The sequence below is a fragment of the Epinephelus moara genome, chromosome 17 (assembly GCF_006386435.1).
Source record: "Epinephelus moara isolate mb chromosome 17, YSFRI_EMoa_1.0, whole genome shotgun sequence".
NCBI lineage: Eukaryota > Metazoa > Chordata > Actinopteri > Perciformes > Serranidae > Epinephelus > Epinephelus moara.
In genome coordinates, this window is record NC_065522.1 from 2823928 (window position 1) to 2844341 (window position 20414).

Consider the following 20414-nt stretch of genomic DNA (forward strand, 5'->3'; position numbering starts at 1 on the left):
GTTTCTACCGTTTTTTTTTCCCCGTTAAAGGGGTTTTTTTGGGGAGTTTTTCCTTATCCGCTGCGAGGGTCATAAGGACAGAGGGATGTCGTATGCTGTAAAGCCCTGTGAGGCAAATTGTGATTTGTGATATTGGGCTTTATAAATAAAATTGATTGATTGATTGATGAGACTCTTTGTATGTGAGTGTTTTAAATCATAGGGATTTAGTGAAAATAAATGTGTTTGGAAAGTACTGAGCTGCTTATACAGCATTGTTGTGTGACAGTTTGTAAACCAGTGTTTTAATACAGCCATGGTTTTGTTAAATGTGCGTCCTGATTACTTCAATTCATGAAGAATGTTCGCCTTTTTTGGATTCTTAGTTCACTGTGGAAGCGTTACAGAAAACCTACGTTTTCTCCACAAATTCAAGGTAACACACACGGTGAGTAATGATATACAGATGATCATTTTGCCAGTGAAGTATTACTTATAAAGGAGCTTAGCATCAGACAACTAAATAAGAACTGAAAGAAGAGCAATAAGTATTTTAATAATGATACATTCCAGACAAATTCCGGACACACTTGATGCATTAACTGCACTCCACTTTGTAATTGGTTCATCAAGGCAGTTATTTCCTTCATCCAAGTGACATTAGTGAATTTGTCCAAAACCAAAGTGAGTCTTTGCTTGATTGCCATGCTCTCAGTCTTACCCTTTGTGAGGCTGTCTTGTTCTTTAATTCTCCGGCACTGACTTGTAGGATGTTCTTCACAAGAGAGTCTTTTTGGATGTCTTCCTCACAAACCGTGGCGTGTAAAGTTATAATATTTTCAGCTTCTGATCCTTGCTGCATCCATTTGTATGTATCTGTCATTTGTTGACAGTCAGGACTGACATGTCCTTTCTTAGGCTTTGTCTCACTAGTTTGAATTAGTGATGGTGAAACAGCCAATGGCCCTTTGTTAGGTAATGGTAAAGACTGACCAGGTAATAAAGGAGATGTCACATGACTCAAATGTTCTTGTTTAGTGACGAACCTATCGGTATCCTCACAACAAAATAATTCCTCCTCTGACTCAACAGTTTGAGGGCTCAGTGGCCTTGGGCTATCATCAATCCAACAATCAATGGGTAAAGCAATAAACTCAGAGTCTGATGAGAAAGACACTGGTGAGGATGATCTATCAATGTAGGTAGGATACATAAAATAAGAAGACAATATTCTCATAAAATCAGGAACTGGTGAGTCAGGCAATTGTCGTCTGAACTCACTGATAGATGATATGGATTCACGTGAGGATGGTCTGTCAGTCTCAGCGTCTCTTGACGATGTGACCATGAGCTCGCACTCTGAATCTGAACCCATTGATTCAGCTGATGATGAGCCATGTGTAGCAGTGTACTCCAATGACACTGTAAACTGAGGGATAGGAGAGTCTGGAGACAGTGACCTGTTCTCATTAAACTCAGGCATCGATTCTGGAGATGATGCTCTTTTGTCAGCCATTTGCATGGCTGATTCAAGCAACATAAGTTTGTAATTGGACAGTGACTGAGATGACAACAACCTTTCTCTCTCATTGTAATTCTTTGACAGTGCAGATTCTGGAGGTGATAGCCTGCATTCTGCAAACTGAGATTCCAAATTTCCAGATAGCGCATAATCTATATCTGATGCTAAAGTTTCAGGTGAAGATGATGCTGATCTCAGGAATGTTACACATTCAGGAAGTGCCATTGTAAATTCAGGTAAGGGGGAATCTGGAGAGAGTGGTCTACATTCATCGACTGATGTTACAGATTCCGGTGACGATGCTCTTGCTTCTATCACCATGGCTGAATTAGTGGATATGGGCATGTAGTCTATCAGGGATTCTGGTGAATAGCGCAGATCATCAGATATGAATACAACACCCAAACCATCATCAGACTCTGTTTGCACCTCATGGGCAGGTGTTTCAAACATGTATTTAGCCTGTCTGTGTGTAGCTGCTCTTGAAGTTAAAACGGGTTCAATCACTGGTGGAGGTGACTCCGAAACAGCACTTGAGGTGCACACAAAGCCATCATCAGCTCTGTCTGTGCCTGTTGAAGTATATGGATGTGTACCCTCTGAAGGTGGTGCTGTGGCAATGGCATCGTTTTTATCTTTTACTTTATTATCTTGTACATCATCTAGAACGCTCGTTTTTATTGTGCTGCCAACAAATTGCATAAATCCTGTTTTAGTGCTGAAAGTTTCTCCTGCATATTGAGGATCATGTACCTGAGAAATCAGCTTCCGCAGGTCTGCACCATAAATGAAATCATCTACTATGACAGCCACTTTCTCTGGTGAGGTAGGTGCCGTTGCTGTTGATAAATCAGTTCTATTAATGGGTACTTCATTGGCCATTGGGACATCTAATTGAAGTATTGATAGACTGGGTGGCAAAAGTAATTCTTCTTTATCTGATTCAAAAGGCTCTGGTGATGCTGACCTCTCTTCTAAACAAAACAGGTCCAAAGTTTTGGACAAATCATCTGAACCTGAAAATTCAGTGGGTGATATGTCTCTCACTGTCACGACATTTTCTACAAATGTCTTTGTAAAATCAGGTACTGGTGATTCAGATGGCAAGGGTTTACATTCATCATCTGATCTCTCTGACTGAGGTGCTAGTGGTCTCATGTCAGTGGCTTCTATGTCAGAAAAAGTCAAACCATATTCTGTATCCAACAATATAGATTCTGGGGACGAACACCCATAGTGTGTTTCTGCTGCTGTAGTCTCAAGAACATTTTGTGGAAGGAAAGGAAGAGGTGAATCTAGAGACAACCTCTTGTGTTCATCAAGTGACTGAGTAGATTCTGGAGATACTGATAGGATATTCCCAAGTAACATCAGTACCGCAGGTGACAAGGGTTTGTATTCTGGTATGGATTCAACTGACGGTGGCCCCTCTTGTAATTCTGATCCTATTGATTCAGGAGTATCTGATCTATCCTCTACACCACAATTCATGGTCATAAAGATCTCACTCCAAGCATACTCAGTATCTGATTCAATGGATTCCGGGGAGGATGATCTATAGCCGACATTCACAATAACACGTTCATGCACTGCTACTCTGTATTCAGGAATGGGTGAGTCTGGTGACAGAGCCCGGTATTCATCCCCAGATGTCCCTGAACCAGGTGAAGAGGGTCTGTTTTCACAAACTTCTGATCCCAGGCTTATAACAATGTATTCCATTTCTGAAGAAGTTGACTCTGGGGATGCAGACTGACATCCACAAATAGTTTCAGATAATCCAAACATTGGTTGCATAAAGTCAGGTAAAGGGGAATCAGGTGAAAGTCCCATTGATGCTCGAGATTCAAGAGATGGAGGTCTGTTATCCAAGAATGTTGAGCAAGGTGACTCCATTTCCACATCTGACCATACTGACTCAGGTGAAGACGACCTTAAGTCCATGTGTAATACAGTGGACTCTTGTAGTGCCTGTGTAAATTCAGGAATGGGTGAGTCTGGTGAAAGAGGTCTAAATTCATCTTTGGATGCCGTTGAACCAGGAGATACTGCTCTTTCCTCAAAAAGCCAGGGGATACACAAATCAGTCTCCAAATCTGCATCTGAATATACTGACCCAGGTGATGTGGATCTGTATCCAACTCCAAACACAGTGGATGCACTCATTGTGTACTGGGGTAGGGGAGAGTCAGGAGACAAACATCCAAGATCAGAGTCAGACACCCCTGATTGACGGGACTGTGCTCTGTCCTCAAAATCAAATATTTGTGAAATCAAAGGTGCATATTCTATTTCTGAGGACTCTGATTCAGGGGACGATGACCTGTAGACATTAAATTCAGGATATGTCTCCAGCAAAGCCTGTCTGAAGTCCGGCACAGGGGAATCAGGAGAAAGTCTTCTGTATATATTCAGAGATGCTAAGGACTCAGGAGAAGATCGGTCCTCTGTTATCACTGGGAAACATAACTCAATTTCCTCGTCAAAATCAGACAATTGTGATTCGGGTGAAGATGACCTCAAGTCCATATGTGATATAGTGGACTCTTGTAGTGCCTGTGTAAATTCAGGAATTGGTGAGTCTGATGAAAGAGGTCTAAATTCATCTTTGGATGTCGTTGAACCAGGAGATGCTGCTCTTTCCTCAAAAAGCCAGGGGATACACAAGTCAGTCTCCAAATCTGCGTCTGAATATACTGACCCAGGTGATGTGGATCTGTATCCAACTCCAAACACAGTGGATGCACTCATGGTGTACTGGGGTAGGGGAGAGTCAGGAGACAAACATCCAAGATCAGAGTCAGACACTCCTGATTGACGGGACTGTGCTCTGTCCTCAAAATCAAACATTTTTGAAATCAAAGGTGCATATTCTATTTCTGAGGACTCTGATTCAGGGGACGATGACCTGTAGACATTAAATTCAGGATATGTCTCTAGCAAAGCCTGTCTGAAGTCCGGCACAGGGGAATCAGGAGAAAGTCTTCTGTATTTATTCAGAGATGCTAAGGACTCAGGAGAAGATCGGTCCTCTGTTATCATTGGGAAACATAACTCAATTTCCTCGTCAAAATCAGACAACTGTGATTCGGGTGAAGATGACCTCAAGTCCATATGTGATATAGTGGACTCTTGTAGTGCCTGTGTAAATTCAGGAATGGGTGAGTCTGGTGAAAGAGGTCTAAATTCATCTTTGGATGCCGTTGAACCAGGAGATACTGCTCTTTCCTCAAAAAGCCAGGGGATACACAAGTCAGTCTCCAAATCTGCATCTGAATATACTGACCCAGGTGATGTGGATCTGTATCCAACTCCAAACACAGTGGATGCACTCATGGTGTACTGGGGTAGGGGAGAGTCAGGAAACAAACATCCAAGATCAGAGCCAGACACTCCTGATTGACGGGACTGTGCTCTGTCCTCAAAATCAAACATTTGTGAAATCAAAGGTGCATATTCTATTTCTGAGGACTCTAATTCAGGGGACGATGACCTGTAGGCATTAAATTCAGGATATGTCTCTAGCAAAGCCTGTCTGAAGTCCGGCACAGGGGAATCAGGAGAAAGTCTTCTGTATTTATTCAGAGATGCTAAGGACTCAGGAGAAGATCGGTCCTCTGTTATCACTGGGAAACAAAACTCAATTTCCTCGTCAAAATCAGACAATTGTGATTCAGGTGAAGATGACCTCAAGTCCATATGTGATATAGTGGACTCTTGTAGTGCCTGTGTAAATTCGGGAATGGGTGAGTCTGATGAAAGAGGTCTAAATTCATCTTTGGATGCCGTTGAACCAGGAGATACTGCTCTTTCCTCAAAAAGCCAGGGGATACACAAATCAGTCTCCAAATCTGCATCTGAATATACTGACCCAGGTGATGTGGATCTGTATCCAACTCCAAACACAGTGGATGCACTCATTGTGTACTGGGGTAGGGGAGAGTCAGGAGACAAACATCGAAGATCAGAGTCAGACACTCCTGATTGACGGGACTCAACGTCTGATGTATCAGATTCGGGGGATACTGACCTTGACCCAACAAACATTGGAAAACATTTGACTACTCTTGCCATGAATTGCGGTACAGGTGAATCTGGTGATGAGGCTTGGCGCTCATCTCCAGATGCCACTGAATCAAGTGATGGAGTTCGACGGTCATCAGATACTGATAAAAATGATCCATATTCATACTTGATATCTGAATAACAAACTGACTCAGGGGATGGAGATCTGTATTCAGCAGTTGAAATAATTGGGTGAAGTATAGGCTGTCTGAATTCAGGTATAGGTGAATCAGGGGAAAGTGCCCTGAACTCATTTTCAGAGTGAGAGAAGGATCTTCCTTGGACCTCAATAAAAGGCATGTCTAGAACATCCATTTCAGTGTCTGACATTACAGATACAGGGGATGATGACCTCCTTCCTGAAACTAACATGGCTGATTCTGTATGTTGTCTGAACTGCAGTAGAGGAGAATCTGGTGATAAAGTCCTAAACTCATGAAGTGATGATGTTGAATCAGGAGATGATCTTAATTCAGTTGTTATCATCAGTAACTCAGGTGACACAGGCCTATATTCTGTCACTGATTCTGGTGACAGTGGCCTCGTGTTAATTTCTGATGTCACTGAATTAGGAGAATCTGATCTGTCCTGAATGCAAAATTCAGAAGGAAAGAATTCTGGTGAATCCTGGAGTTCTGAGGCACCTGATTCAGGTGAGGAAGTTCTATATCCATCAAATAAGACAGGAGAACTCTGTAACTCTGGCCTAAAGTTAGGCACTGGTGAGTCAGGTGAGAGAGACCCATGTTTGCCCAGTGATCCTTCTGATTCAGGAGATGATAACCTTGTAGATAAATTAGCAACATCAAATTGCTCAAGTTCTGCATCTGACACAGGTTTGGAAGATGGTGGCCTTTTATGTTTCACCGACGATTTGGGAAGTGAGACTGAAAGTTGGGGAACATGTGAATCTGGACACAAAGGTCTATACTCATCTACAGAGTTTCCTGTCTCCTGCAAATCAGAATTCAGAAAACTCAGTAACTTCAGGGGCTTGGGTGAAAGAGATCTATATTCTGCCTCAGAGTCAGATGATATTGTTCTACCTCTGTCTTCTGCATTTGAATCAAACAGAACACATTCCTCACTAGTCTCCTCATATTCAAACACTTTAGCTCTGTTTGCAGAGGCCTCTCCTACATAATGGGGGTCATGCAGTTGACATATTAGCTGGTTTGTTCTAAATGTTGCATCAACAGCTAATTCTTTAAGCATGAAAAAAACAGATTCAGTCATCAGTACTCCAGGTGATAAAGATCTGTATTCTGATACTGGGTTCTCTTTCCCCTCAGTCTTTGTTTGCATTACTTGAAGAGTGTTTGCATCAGATGAATCTGCAATGTCCAACTTCACACCACCCTCTAACTCTCCCTCTTTCACATCTGAATCCTCCAAAACATACTCAATTCTTGTTCCAGCATACTCGAAAACACCAGTTTTACTGCAAACAGTCTTTCCAACATAGTGTGGATCACGTATTTGAGAAATGAGCTTCCAAAGTTCAGCATCATAAACAAGTCTATACGCTGGTACCCTGCTGGTACCCTGCTCACAAATACTTAGGTCTACACTTGCCTGTGTATATTCAACATCAGAAACCACTGACTCAGGAGAAGATGATCTATCAAAAATAACTGAATCAGACTCAGTCAGCCCTGTTTTGAATTCTGGTATTGGTGAGTCACCCCTGTAGTCATCTCCAGAAACTACTGAATCAGGTGAGGGTGGTCTAATTTCAGAGGACAGTTGTGACAGAGACACATCCCCATATTCTAAATCTGGACAAACTGAAACAGGTGACGAGGATCTTGCCAGAGCAGCAAATTCTGGTAAACCCTGTCCAAACACTGGAATGGGTGACTCAGGTGAAAGTGGCCTGCTTTCATCGACAGAATATACAGAAGGTGGTCTGTTCATCGCAAACAATTCTAAAGAAGAGACAGACACACATTCTAAATCAGAGGATATTGATTCAAGTGATGATGATTGATCCAGTTTAGCAATTACAACGGATTCTGCTAAAGATGGTGTAAAGGCAGGAATAGGTGAGTCAGGCGATAGTTCCCTGTATGTGTTTAAAGATGTTAAAGAATCAGGAGATGCTGGTCTGTCATCAAAAAGAAATGAAATGTTTAAATCAGTCTCCAGATCCAGATCGGACAATACTGAATTTGTTGACACTGATCTGTGACAAACTTGAAAGAGTCCAGAGGCAAAGTACTGTGGGACTGGGGAATCTGGCAGTAAAGCTTGCTGACTAGCTACAGATATTCCTGATTGTGAGGAATCTGATCTAAGCAATTGTGGTGACATGGGTCTATATTCTGCTTCAGAATCAGGTGACAGTGATCTTTGGTCATTTTCGCATTGCAAAGCAATAGCTTCATCTTCAACTGTTACATCTGACTTTGTCTGAAAAGACACTGTCCTTGATCCAGGAAACTGAAAAACGATTTTACTCATGAAAGTTTCTCCTACATACTGTGGGTCACGAATTTGAGAGATAAGCTTCCAAAGTTCTTCATCATATGCTAAACTCTGGACTGGCACTGAATATTCTGGTAGGGGTAAAGGTATAAGATGCTGAGGTACAGAAACTGAAGACTCTCGAGGTAACTGCTGATCTTCAGAGACATATGTACTAAATGCAAATGAGGACGGTAGATCATTTAATGCAGTTTCTGGACACATAAGAGGTGACAGAACTTTAGCAGAGTCTTGTATCTCTTCATATGTAGATATAAACTCAGATGATTCTTTTTGACATTCTGTAACACTCTGCACAGGTTCATAATTAGTTTTGACTGATTTCTTCTGCTTCGTTTTCTGTCTTGCAGATTTTGTGTCCTCAGTTATAGGGTTGTACATTTTCTCCTTTGAGTTTCCTTCGTTGAATAACTCATGATGTAATTCTTTTGTAACGATAGTTGACAAGACTTCAGCTCCAGCTGGTAGTGTGACAATGTTTTGGTCACACTGACTGCCATCAGGTACAACTGATTCTATCTTGGGAGCTTCAGTTTCATTGTGAGTCATTGGATTTTCTTCTTCCAATTTAGGCAAAATGAAGGTTAAATATTTTTCTTGAGTTTTTGACTTTTCTAGATCAGTAATTATTTTTGTTTCCAACTGTTTTCCAGCACATTCTTCTTCTGCAACAACTGCAGCTTGTGTTGGTTGGAATGTCATGTCTTCCTCAAGAGGTAGATCAGTTGCAGGATTAGGCCCATAATCACTTACAGAATCACTTAAATCAGGGGATAAAGTCCTATTCTCAAAATATGATAGCAATGACATGGCCTCACACTCTGTATCTGACAGCTTAAATTCTGGTGATGATGAATGATCATTGATAGTAACAGCATGATGCACAGACAGTGTACATTGTGGTATAGGAGAATCTGGGGGCAGACACTCATTGAATCTTTCTGATTCAGGAGAAGATGCTCTAATGTCCAACATTGCTGACTGTGGAGACATTGGTCTATAGTCGAGCACTGATTCTGATAAAAGTAGTCTTTCCTCAATATCAGACACAGATATGATAACCCAATCATCGTCATCCTCAAATACAGATTCTACTTGTGTTTGTGTTTTGGTTTCTGTGTCAAAGTCTGATGGTTTAGGTGATTTTCTTCTATGATCAGCATGTATGGAATCACACACTATCTCTGCAGATTCAGCTGATTCAGGGTTGGGTGATCTATGTCCAGTGACAGGTAAATCAGAAACAGATCCATTTTCAGATGCAGCTGCACTAGTTGATGAAACTCTATCTTCAAGGCTAAGCAATGCTGGAGACACAAAGCTATAATCTACATCTGAGCATATTGATTCAGGTGAAGTAGATCTCTCCCCTATCATTACAATAGCAGGGTCAGGCCAGTTGAGACTGAATTCAGGTAAAGGTGAATCAGGGGACAGTGTTTTATGTTCATTTATAGATGCTACAGATTCTGGGGATGATGGCCTGTCTTCGAGAGACTTTGATAACAAAAGCGCTGTTTCAGGTTCCAGATCTGATGACACTAATTCAGGTGATGATCCACATTGACAAGTTGTAAAAGACTCGGAGACTTGTTCAAATTCAAGGATAGGGGAATCCGGTGACAGCCGACAATGTGCACATGATTCAGGAGATGATGGTCTCATTTCGTGGAAATCGGGAAACAAAGCCACATGCTCTGAAGATGTAAAAATACCCTGCATTGTTTTTAAAATGGCAGACTCAGGTGACTCTGCTCTGTCCTCTATGTCGAAAGTGAATGATTGAGGTGAAATGGACCTTTCACCACTATCATCACTGCTTAGTGATACTGGCCTTCCAAATGGTCTTTTGTTTGAAACCATTGGTGTTAATGGCCTTTCCTCTGCTTCGGATGTTAACAGCATAGAACTGTCTCCTGGTCCACTCAATGATGGTTGCCCCTGGGCGGAAGCCTCGGCATAACCAGTTTCCCATGAAAAAACAGGAGGTGGTAGGGGAGACAAGGGCCTAAACTGAGGTACTGGAGAATCGGGAACAAGAAAATTAAGTTCATTTACTAACAATGCTGATTCAGGTGTTGAGGCCCTACTCTCTGTCTGTAATATTGCTATATCAGTCACACAATCAGGTGAAAATGATCTATCATGAACTAAGCTATGAATTTCAGGTGTAGACTCTACAGAGATCTCATTTTCATTCTGTCTGAATGACAGTGTTTTCTCAACGTTGCACTCAGCTCCTGATATAACTGACATGGTATTATCTACTGAATGAGCACCTATTTGCTCAGAAGCTGAGTCATGTGACATCTCAATATAGCCAGTTGAGCTTATGAGTTTTGCTTTTTCCGACAATAAACCTGGAATGATACAACTCACATCACAAGGACCTGCTAATGCCTGAGTGGCAGTCTCAGTTGTATTCATGCCATGAGGGGATTTGACATCAAGGTCCCCAGACATTAGGACTTGGTGCACATCAATCTCGTACTCAGAGTTTGAAACATCTTCATTGGTGTTAGTGTATTTAGCAGCTCCCTCAAACTCATCTTTCCTGACTCCAGTTTGAATTGTGTCTTCGGTGGATGCCACCATGGACACATCCTCACTATCTGTATCCATTAACTCAACATCATATCCATACAGGACTTTATAGAGTCGACGGGAAACTTCATCGACGTGTGTTTTGGCCATTTGTTTAGTTTGCATGGATTCTGTCGTAGCAATAGTGGAACCAGAAGGAGACACAGAAGTAGCCTGAGTAGGCAGAGGCCTTTGCTCACTTGTAGGTTGTTGTATAAAGCAAATCTTTTCAGGGATCTCTTCAGCTTCTGTAAGCTCCATAGACAGTTTTCTGAAGTCTTGCTCAGCTTGATCACACTCAAACAAGGTATCTTCAAAATCGGTCATAGACAAAGGTCGACTCTCGCATACACCTGTTCGAGAACTGTTGGATGATTCTCGCCAAGGCAACGGTGACAAATAATGAGCATTGTATTCAAAATGGGTGGTTTGTAGACACTCCAAGCTCCACTCCTCTCCCCCTTCTGCCCCCTCATATCCAGCAGCCCCCTCGTCATCACATGGTTCAACAGTGGGGTAAGGAGGTGGGGTAATCTGGGCACCTAACATGGGTCTCCCTTTGTACAAAGGGTCTACCACGTGGGATCGAAGGTTGTAGGGAGAGGTGCAGTACAATGTGAAGAAAGGACTTACTTGTTCATGAGTGCCTGTGTGTACCGTGTCTGTCAATTCGTCATATACTCTTTGTGATGAGCTGTGGAAAAAAACAATCAATATTCAGTTACTGGATGGCTGATCAATTTAATTCTATTGGAAAAACACAATTACTGCCTTGTGTGCCTCTGCTAATTAGTCAAGTTGCAATTTACATCCACGTCTGTGGAAACATGGATGCTTCACACTCATCCTCCCCCTGGCAGCACAGAGGATCTATACAATCAGCACAGTTTCAAGGTGGGCACCCAAGATTAGTGTCACCAATTAATTATCTGACCAAATATCTCCCCTTCTGTTCCTGAAATATGACCCTGAGTAATGGCTAGAAAAGTGTTTTTGCACAATTTTACAATGTCACAGTGAAGCTGATGTTTTGACCTTTTGTATATAAAATGTCATCATGTTATTGGACATTTGTGTGAAATGTTGTCATAACTAGCATATGAATTATTGAGTTATGCCCAACAACATGTTTTGTAAGGTCATTGTGACCTTGACCTTTGACCTTTGACCACTAAAGTCTAATCAATTCATTTTTGAGTCCAAGTAGATGTTTGTGCTATACAGACATTCCCTCAAGGTGGTCTTGTGATATCGCATTTAAGAGAATGTGATGGATGAGTTCATGGTGACCTTGACCTTTGATTTTTGACCACAAACTTTTGATCCATTCCACCTTGACTCAAGAAGACGTTTGTGCCAAATTTCAAGAAATTCCCTCAAGGTGTTTTTGAAATGAGAATGGGATAGATGGACGGACAGACAACCTGAAAACATATTGGGCCTCATTCACTAATATGTGCGTGGAAATGTTCTTACTTTGCGCACAAAATAAGTGCGTACGCAAAATCACCGTGGAATTCATGACACCTGCGCACCGCCCAATTTTGTTCTCACCACCTTGCGTATGTGTGTGAATCAGAATCATTCTAAATTGACAGGCGCGTGCTCGCAATTTGTGATTAGCATACTACCACACCCCCATTTCTCCATATAAGGAAAATGCTTGCCTAGAGTTGATTCATGAATGAAGGAAGCGGTTATGCGAGGAGAGAAGTCGTAAACTCGCGTGTGTGGGCATGTATGTTATTATAGTGCACCTCTTGAGGGGTTTCAGGGTTTGCGTATGGTATCATCAGCCATGTTTTGAGGCCATATCCCCGGTCACCTAAACAATATAACATTTTAGCATTAACGGAATAGAGACTTACTAAAAATACTAACTAAAAACAATTGAAATAAAAGACTAGAACAAAAGATGCTCACAAACAAGCCATCCACTTCTGACAGCCCCTGCCTCCAAACGCATTCCCACTGTACTGTTTGGCAAAATAAATGAGTCGTGGGTGCCTCCTGGCCAGCGGGCCACAGTGTTAAGGATATGGCAGTCGGCATTACAGATCATCTGCACGTTGGTGGAGTGATAGTTTTTTTCTGTTCATGTATTGCATTGAGTCAATCGATGGAGCTTTGATGCGCACATGGGTACAGTCTATCGCACCAATTGTATTTGGCATTCCAGCTATGCCATGGAACCCCCTCTTCACATCGGTCTGATTATGTTCATCATATGGGAATTTGATATATTCAGGCAATAGCCTTAGGATGCCATTTAATACCCGTGGGATGACACGGCTCAGAGAGGGTTGTGAAATCCCAGCCCGGTCTGCTATTTCTCTCTGAAATGTACTTGTAGCCAGGAAACCGAGGGTGGACAGGACTTGCACCTGATGAGGTATTGGATGAGAACGGTGTGTCGGGTGATTTAGATGCTCCAGAGAATCGCATAGTTGCAGTAGCACATGCCTTGGCAATCGGAAACGGCTGATAAGCCATTCATCATTTTCCTCGAACATGTTGTGTCGGTCCCTGAATACGTGCTCTCTCCTCAGGGCACGGGCTGCAATAGCCTCTAGCAAGGCTAGATATGTCATCTTAACACTTGCTCAGGTGAATCAGAATCATTTATATACCCTGCATGCCCTTTAACATGCTACCAATTAACCAATTGCCTTTGGCCACAGATGCGTAATTTCATGGCACAAGGAATTGTTGGGAGTGGGTGATCATTATAGGCCAAAACAATTAAATGAAAGCCAAAACTGTTAGGCCTACATTTCGAAATGTACATTCTCATATATTCCATTGTAAACTAGGACTGTTGTTATCGTTGAATATTTTAATTGTCACAATGATGAGGGTGAAAGTGTGTCAATTTCATGGTTATTTAATACATTTGGCCAATATATTAGTAAATTAATTATTTTAAAAAATGTTAATTAAATCTCTTTTTAATGAATGTGGTTCATTACTTAAAAGGCATGTGTTCGCCTCATTTGTGCGTACACATGGTCTGAGGCAGTTCTAAATTTGTTATTCTGGTAAGAAAATATTGATGAATCCCGGATTTGTGCGTCAAACGATAGTACGCACAGTTTAAGCACAGATTTGTGCGTACGCACTGTCTGTGAATGAGGCCCATTGTCTCCAGCCACAACTGTCGCTGGTGTGGAGGCATGTGTGCTGCGCCAGGGAGCTTGCTGTTCTGACCGGGTAAGTGAGCGGGGGCGGGTGGTGTCCTGCCGGCCGCGACGCACAAGTTTTTAGCTGTGGTTTTTATCGTTTTATCCAGTTGTTTTAAAACGTCCATTACTCTCCTCCTTTACCCGACACTGAACGTTTTTAACTATGACGCCTCAGAGCTCCCCGGCTGGTCTGGAGACAACCCGAAAGTTATGAAGTGCAACCTGTGCGACACGTTTGTCATCATCCCCGAAGAGGATTTTACTGACAGTGTTTTTATCTGCTCCAAATGTCACCGTTTTAACCAGTTACAAGACTTGCACATTGGCTGTCTGACCCCCCCCCCCCCCCCCCTCCCAGATGTTGTCTGAGAACATGGACTCTGCTCTGAGAGACTGACACGGCGGCACAGTAGGAAATGACAAGTCACCTCCACCACCCCCTACCTTTGCTAACTGGACTGGTATACCTTCTTCTATATCCACTATCATTTCCTACCATAGACCCACTGCAGCACGCTCGATATCCCACCCCTCTGCTGCCATTACTAAAAATACACTGAACTCAAATGAAGTTTCTTTTAACAGCTACACATCATTTAAGTATCATGCCTTTGTTTTTAACAGTCCTCCTATTCTTTGTATCACAGTTTAAAGGCCACCCCATCATTCTACCTCTTTTATCAGTGAATTCTCTGAACTATTATCAATCATACACACCACCTAATAGAATTTTAATAACTGGTGATTTTAATTTGCATGTAGATAACATCTCTGATACTATGTCCAGAGAATTTTTAAACCTTTTAACCCGCATGGATTTTAAACAACACGTCACACAGCCAACTCACAACAGAGGACACACCCTGGACCTGGTCATAACCTATGGCCTGTCCACTGGTGTGTCATCTGGTGTTGACCTGGCTCTGTCTGACCACTATTGTGTGTATTTTAACATCACCAGTTTTAGCCATCAGGAGGCCCCGGTGAGAACGGTGAGGAAACGCTACCTAACTTCTGAAGTGGCTGCAAATTTTATCGAGATTTTACAGAGCACTCCTGCTGAAATTTTACCAGCACCCTGTGATTTTATTGTGGAAAATTTTATCAGTAAATTGAGGTCATCACTTGACTCAGTGGCTCCACTTTTAACCAAAACCATAAAAACAAAACCTACACACCCGTGGAGAAATGATAATATCAAAAAAAAAAAAAAAAAATTGAAAAGAAAATACAGGAGTGCAGAAAGGAGGTGGAGAAAAACTAAACTGACAGTTCATTATGAAATATTACGTGAACAACTCAAAACCTACAATAATACAGTCAAACAGGCACGAATATCGCACTTTGCAAAACTCATCACAGATAATAAAAACAACCCAAAATTCCTTTTATTTTCTCCACCTTCGATCTTTTAACCAACACCAATTTTAATAAATCATCCAAGCTGCCAACAGACGCCCTCTGCGATGACTTTGCAGACCACTTCAGAAGTAAAATCGATGATATCAGATCCAGTCTTTTATCTCAACAGAATGTAATTTTTAACACACCTGAACAGTTGCTTTTACCCGAGGAAACACTGGAGAGTTTTGCCCTGGTTGATGCAAAGACACTTGGTCGAGTTTTCTCCCAGGTAAAGCCAACAACCTGCCTTTTAGATCCGATTCCCACATCACTTTTAAAATAATTTTATAGATTCTTTGAGGAACGATTTTAAATATAGTAAATTACTCTCTTCAGACGGGTGTCTTCCCCACTGCCTTCAAAACGGCGGTGGTGAAGCCCCTTCTGAAGAAGAGTAATTTAGATTCCAACACTCTTAATAATTACCAACCTGTATCCAACTTACCGTTTTTAAGTAAGACTTTAGAAAAAATGGTTTTTAATCAAGTAAATGATTTTTTAAACAGAAACAATATTTTAGAGAAATATCAATCTGGTTTTAGGATGAACCACAGTACCGAGACAGCCCTTTTAAATATTTTAAATGACATCAGGTATAATGCAGATTCACAAAAACTCACAGTCTTGGTACTACTGGATCTAAGCGCTGCTTTTGATACAGTAGATCACCACATTTTATTAAACAGACTTAGAAACCTGGTCGGACTCTCTGGTACTGTTTTTAACTGGTTCAGCTCTTATCTCACAGATCGTTGTTTCTTTGTAAGTATGGATACATGTTCATCCAGAACACATGAAATTAGGTGTGGGGTGCCCCAAGGGTCAAATTTAGGTCAAATTCTTTTTAATCTATACATGCTTCCCCTTGGGGACGTCATCAGGATGCACGGCATCAGCTTCCATAGTTACGCAGATGATACACAGCTGTACATCGCCGTGTCTCCTGATGACACAGGGCAAATTGATACCCTTTTTAACTGCATTTTAGATATCAAGTCATGGATGGCAGTGAATTTCCTACAGCTCAACCAGGACAAAACAGAGGTCTTAGTTATTGGGCCTGAAGGCAAGAGAGAGAAACTTTTACCAAAACTACAAGATTTTAAACCTTGACAATGTGTAAAGAACCTGGGCGTCATTTTTGACTCTGAGCTTAATTTTATTCCACACATCAAAAATGTAACAAAGAGAGGTTTTTACCATATTAAGAATATAGCCAGAGTCCGCTCGTTTCTCTCTCAGGCTAACACGGAGGTGCTGATGCATGCTTTTATCTTTTGCCGTTTAGACTATTGTAATGCCCTGCTCTCTGGTCTTCCCAAAAAGACAATCTCCAATCTACAATTACTTCAAAACTCAGCCGCACATGTGCTGACGAAGACCAGAGGGCGGGCGCACATTACACCGATTTTAAAATTGCTGCATTGGCTCCCCGTGTGTTTCAGGATCGATTTTAAGGTTCTTTTATTAGTTTTTAAATGTCTTAACGGTCGTGGGCCATCTTATTTATCTGACCTGCTTTTATATCAACCCTCGTGGATCCTGAGGTCCTCTGGCACCAGCCTTTTAATTGTCCCAAAAGTCAGAAAAAAAAAACCCACAGGGATGCTGCATTCAGCCATTATGGCCCACACTTGTGGAATAGCCTACCAGAGAGCATCAGGACTGCAGAGACTGTTGATGTTTTTAAAAGGAGAGCATCAGGACTGCAGAGACTGTTGATGTTTTTAAAAGGAGGCTCAAGACTCACGTTTTTAATTTGGCTTTTAACTGATTTCTTCTACTCTTCTTTTATTATATTTTATTTTATATTTTATTTTTTTATTTATTTATATGTATTTATGTTTTAATGTCTAATGTTCTTAATGATCTACTTTTAAATCCTTATGCATTTTATTATTTTTAATTTTTAAATCTTTATTTTCTTAAATTTTTTAAATCTTTAAATTTTTCTAAATCTTTAAATTTTTTATGCATTTTATCATTATTCTATCTTATGCTTGTTTTTATCCTATTGTCTTTTAGTCTTTTAGTTTTTAGCTCCAGTGTTTCCTCATGGGGGACCTCCACACTGGGAGGTCCTGGAGATCCCTCGGGCCCGGACGACCGGGGGGCTCTGCACCATGTGTGGAGTCCAACCCGGTTGGGTGGTCTCTGTGGCGGCACTCCTGTGGCCGTCGGCTGTGGCGCCTCTCGGTGTGGATGGCTCCCCATAGGTGGTTTTTCCTCACCTGGTGCCCTTAGTGCCTTGCCATGTTACTATACTGACAGTTAGTGAGTGCTGTATGTGTGTGTGTGTGTGTGTGTCTGTGTGTGTGTGTGTGTGTGTGTGCGTGCGCGCAAGTGTTCTACGTGGGGGGTGGGAGGGGCGGGTTTTTCATTGTTTTTTATTTTGTGAAGCACTTTGTGTTGCGTTTTTAATGTATGAAAAGTGCTATATAAATGAAGTTTGATTTGATTTGATAAAAAGATAGAAGCTAATAAATGTTTTGTATTTACATACATATCATCTTAATGTATTAACCAGATATATTCCACAAAATACCAATTTCAGCCATGCAACTGAAGCAGTAATGATTTCACACAAGTGTAAATCTTAAAAAGAATCCTTTTTTGAGGTTAGAAATCTAGGGTGAAGTGAATTTCAAATTTGTTATTATTGATGCAGAATAGCTACCGCTTCACCCAGCTTGGTCTTGGCAAAGGTGGAACACAGTGAACAGAAAAACATTTAAAAACACAGAGTACCTTATAACAATATCAAATTACAGTTACATCACATAGTAAATGGGGCTCTGACAGGAATCAGGCAAATCTATACTTGGCTTTCATTTGTATGCCTTTCAGTTTGCCATCCAGTATTAATAAAACTACATCTCCCAGAAGGTAAAGCTCCTACCACCAGGGCTGCACACAGGTGTATTGCATACAGCCAGTGATTAGACCAAGACTGGTTTTGCCAGCCTGTCCATTGTTGCCTCATGTATGCTCTGATGAAGCTCTAATAGACCAAAAGCTCAACAATTAAGTAAAACACTGCATAGATGTAAATATGTGGAAATCTTTGTCTACAAATTTGTTATAATTGAAAGAAAGAAAAAGGGCTTTATGGAAAAATTAGAAATCTGAGGTGCATTGCAACCCTGTGTCCATACTTGCAGACAAAAAGTTAGAAAGCTAACATGGATAACTTTCTAGGTAACTTACTATGTTGTCTCCATCTCTTTTTCTAGTTTCTCTTTCTGGGCATTTCTAAGAAGGCCTGTTGCTGTGGAATCTGTCTCTGGTCGTCCCACTGTCTCCTGGAGTGATGACAAACTGGAGGACAGGTCCTCCGCTGACACCATGGGTACCTCTTGTCCTGAGCCTCGACTCCTACATGTGGCCTCTTTACGCCTGCCTGGCCTGGGGCTGTCAATGTCTTCATGAAGGGCAGAGAAACCTGACAAAGGATGCAATGCAGGCATGCAGAAAGAGTTAAATTTTATGAGGAAGAAATCAGTTAGAACTTTCTTGTACATAGACGTAACAACAACCTAATTATCAGTCTGCTTCAAGTTAACATTGGCTTGTGTACCTTCACTATGATCCAGTGCTATGGTCCGCTCTATTTCTGCATAGGTATGTGATGATGTCTCCTCCTGACTGGACTTGATTATCTTGGTTTCAATGAGGTGAACAATGTCCATTCGGTTGATCTTAGTCAGTCTCTTGATCAGTGTTGCTTCTGTTGAAACCCAAAACAGACTTGAAAGTTAAATTTTAAATCCAAATTAAAGCTTCTACTTTGTTCGTGTGTAAAAAACAATAATTCTACGAAATACCTGACCTACTTATCACCAGAGGAAAGACCAAGTAAATGTTTTGCAAGTCACAAGTAAGTCCAAAGTCTTGGCACTCAAATCCCAAGTCAAGGCCCAGGTTAAGACAGACAAGTCTGAAGTGAGGTCCCAAATCAAGACCGACAAGTCAAGTTCCGAGTTCCGAGTTCCAACTTTGAGCCTTGAGTCTTAAACAAGTCTTAGGGCTCTAGTTTCGCAGACCGGGCACCTGCGCTTCGCCAACTGGGTGTGGCCAGGTGGATTTTCTAAGTTTGGCACACCGTGCGCCCTGGCACAGCTACTCCTCTATCCCACCTCCGTCCCTCCTAAAGAGGGACGAGGGAGGAGAGAAAGCGTGGAGTGGGTTTTACACACATCGCACCAATCAAATGAGCCGCTCTCCTCGCCCTTAAATGCGCCGCACAAAGGTGTAATGAGAGTTTACTCAATTCGCTATTGCAGAAGAGAGCAGCAGCGTCAGACAGCCAAACTCCTCCCAGGAGGAAACTTTTGTTTTTTTTGTTTTTTCTACCTGTCTGCATTGGTCTTCGTAGCTTAGCGCCACAAAAGGGTGTAAGCTTCTTATGAAGATTGATGCACTGTTAATCTTGCAGTCAAGTATATTATACCCATACTGTGCGTGGTTGTGACCGTCACCCACCCTCCCTGGAGACTAGCCTATCAGCCTTTACTGGAAAAACTTCCTAATATGAGCCAGAGAGGGCCGTGATACACCAACGTGTGTCAAGGGGAAAGTAAGGAACAAGCAGGGGGGATTGAGGGGCAGGTGCTTAAGTCCTGAGTTATATAGCGACAGTGCATGCAGAGAAGAAGGAGGAATAAACAAACAAACAAACAAACAAAAAAAAACAGAGGAGAAACAAGCAGTGTAGCTGATGTATTGTGGCCTTGAGGTGGTTGTGCTCCATACAGATTATCAAAAATAAACATATACATGTCTACTATACTGTACTGAAAAACAAAAACAAAAGAGAAGTCTATACTGAACACCAAAAATGTGAGAGTCCTAGTGGAGGAGGAAAGCCCGATTGTGGAGAAGAGTTGCCAGCGCAGTGTGGTAGGTTCGAGAAGCAAGTGGGCCCCTTTTAAGTGATCCCATCGGTTCTTTGCGATGCGTCACGGAGCTGAAGTATCGAACATGCATGCGTGTATTTGAACCCTCCCAATGTGCTTATGAAAACCATCACCAGGGTCCAGGGCCAGCCCTGCGGGGGAAGGCGGGCGGTATGGAACCCCAAGACCGCAGGAGCGCCCAGACCCCACGCCCAGGGAGCTGCAGAGGCCGCAGGACACCACGCAGGCCCAAGGACCCGGGGCGGCAATGGCCAGCACCCCCAGAGAGCCAGAGAC

At 42.0% G+C, this 20414-nt stretch overlaps 1 protein-coding gene across 2 annotated transcripts in view; it reads right to left on the minus strand.

Annotated features, from left to right (window-relative positions):
- ank2b (ankyrin 2b, neuronal) overlaps positions 1–20414 on the minus strand; it is a 157526-nt gene that overhangs the window by 11685 nt on the left and 125427 nt on the right. Inside the window, exons 44-46 of one of the 2 annotated variants that reach the window (XM_050066933.1) lie at positions 18800–18949; positions 18430–18664; positions 11270–11330 (exon numbers count right to left, since the gene is read on the minus strand). In XM_050066933.1, coding sequence (XP_049922890.1) covers positions 11270–11330; positions 18430–18664; positions 18800–18949 — 446 coding nt within the window. Of the gene's footprint in view, positions 1–700; positions 7884–11269; positions 11331–18429; positions 18665–18799; positions 18950–20414 lie in introns of those variants that run through there. The other variant, XM_050066934.1, reaches the window with a different exon arrangement.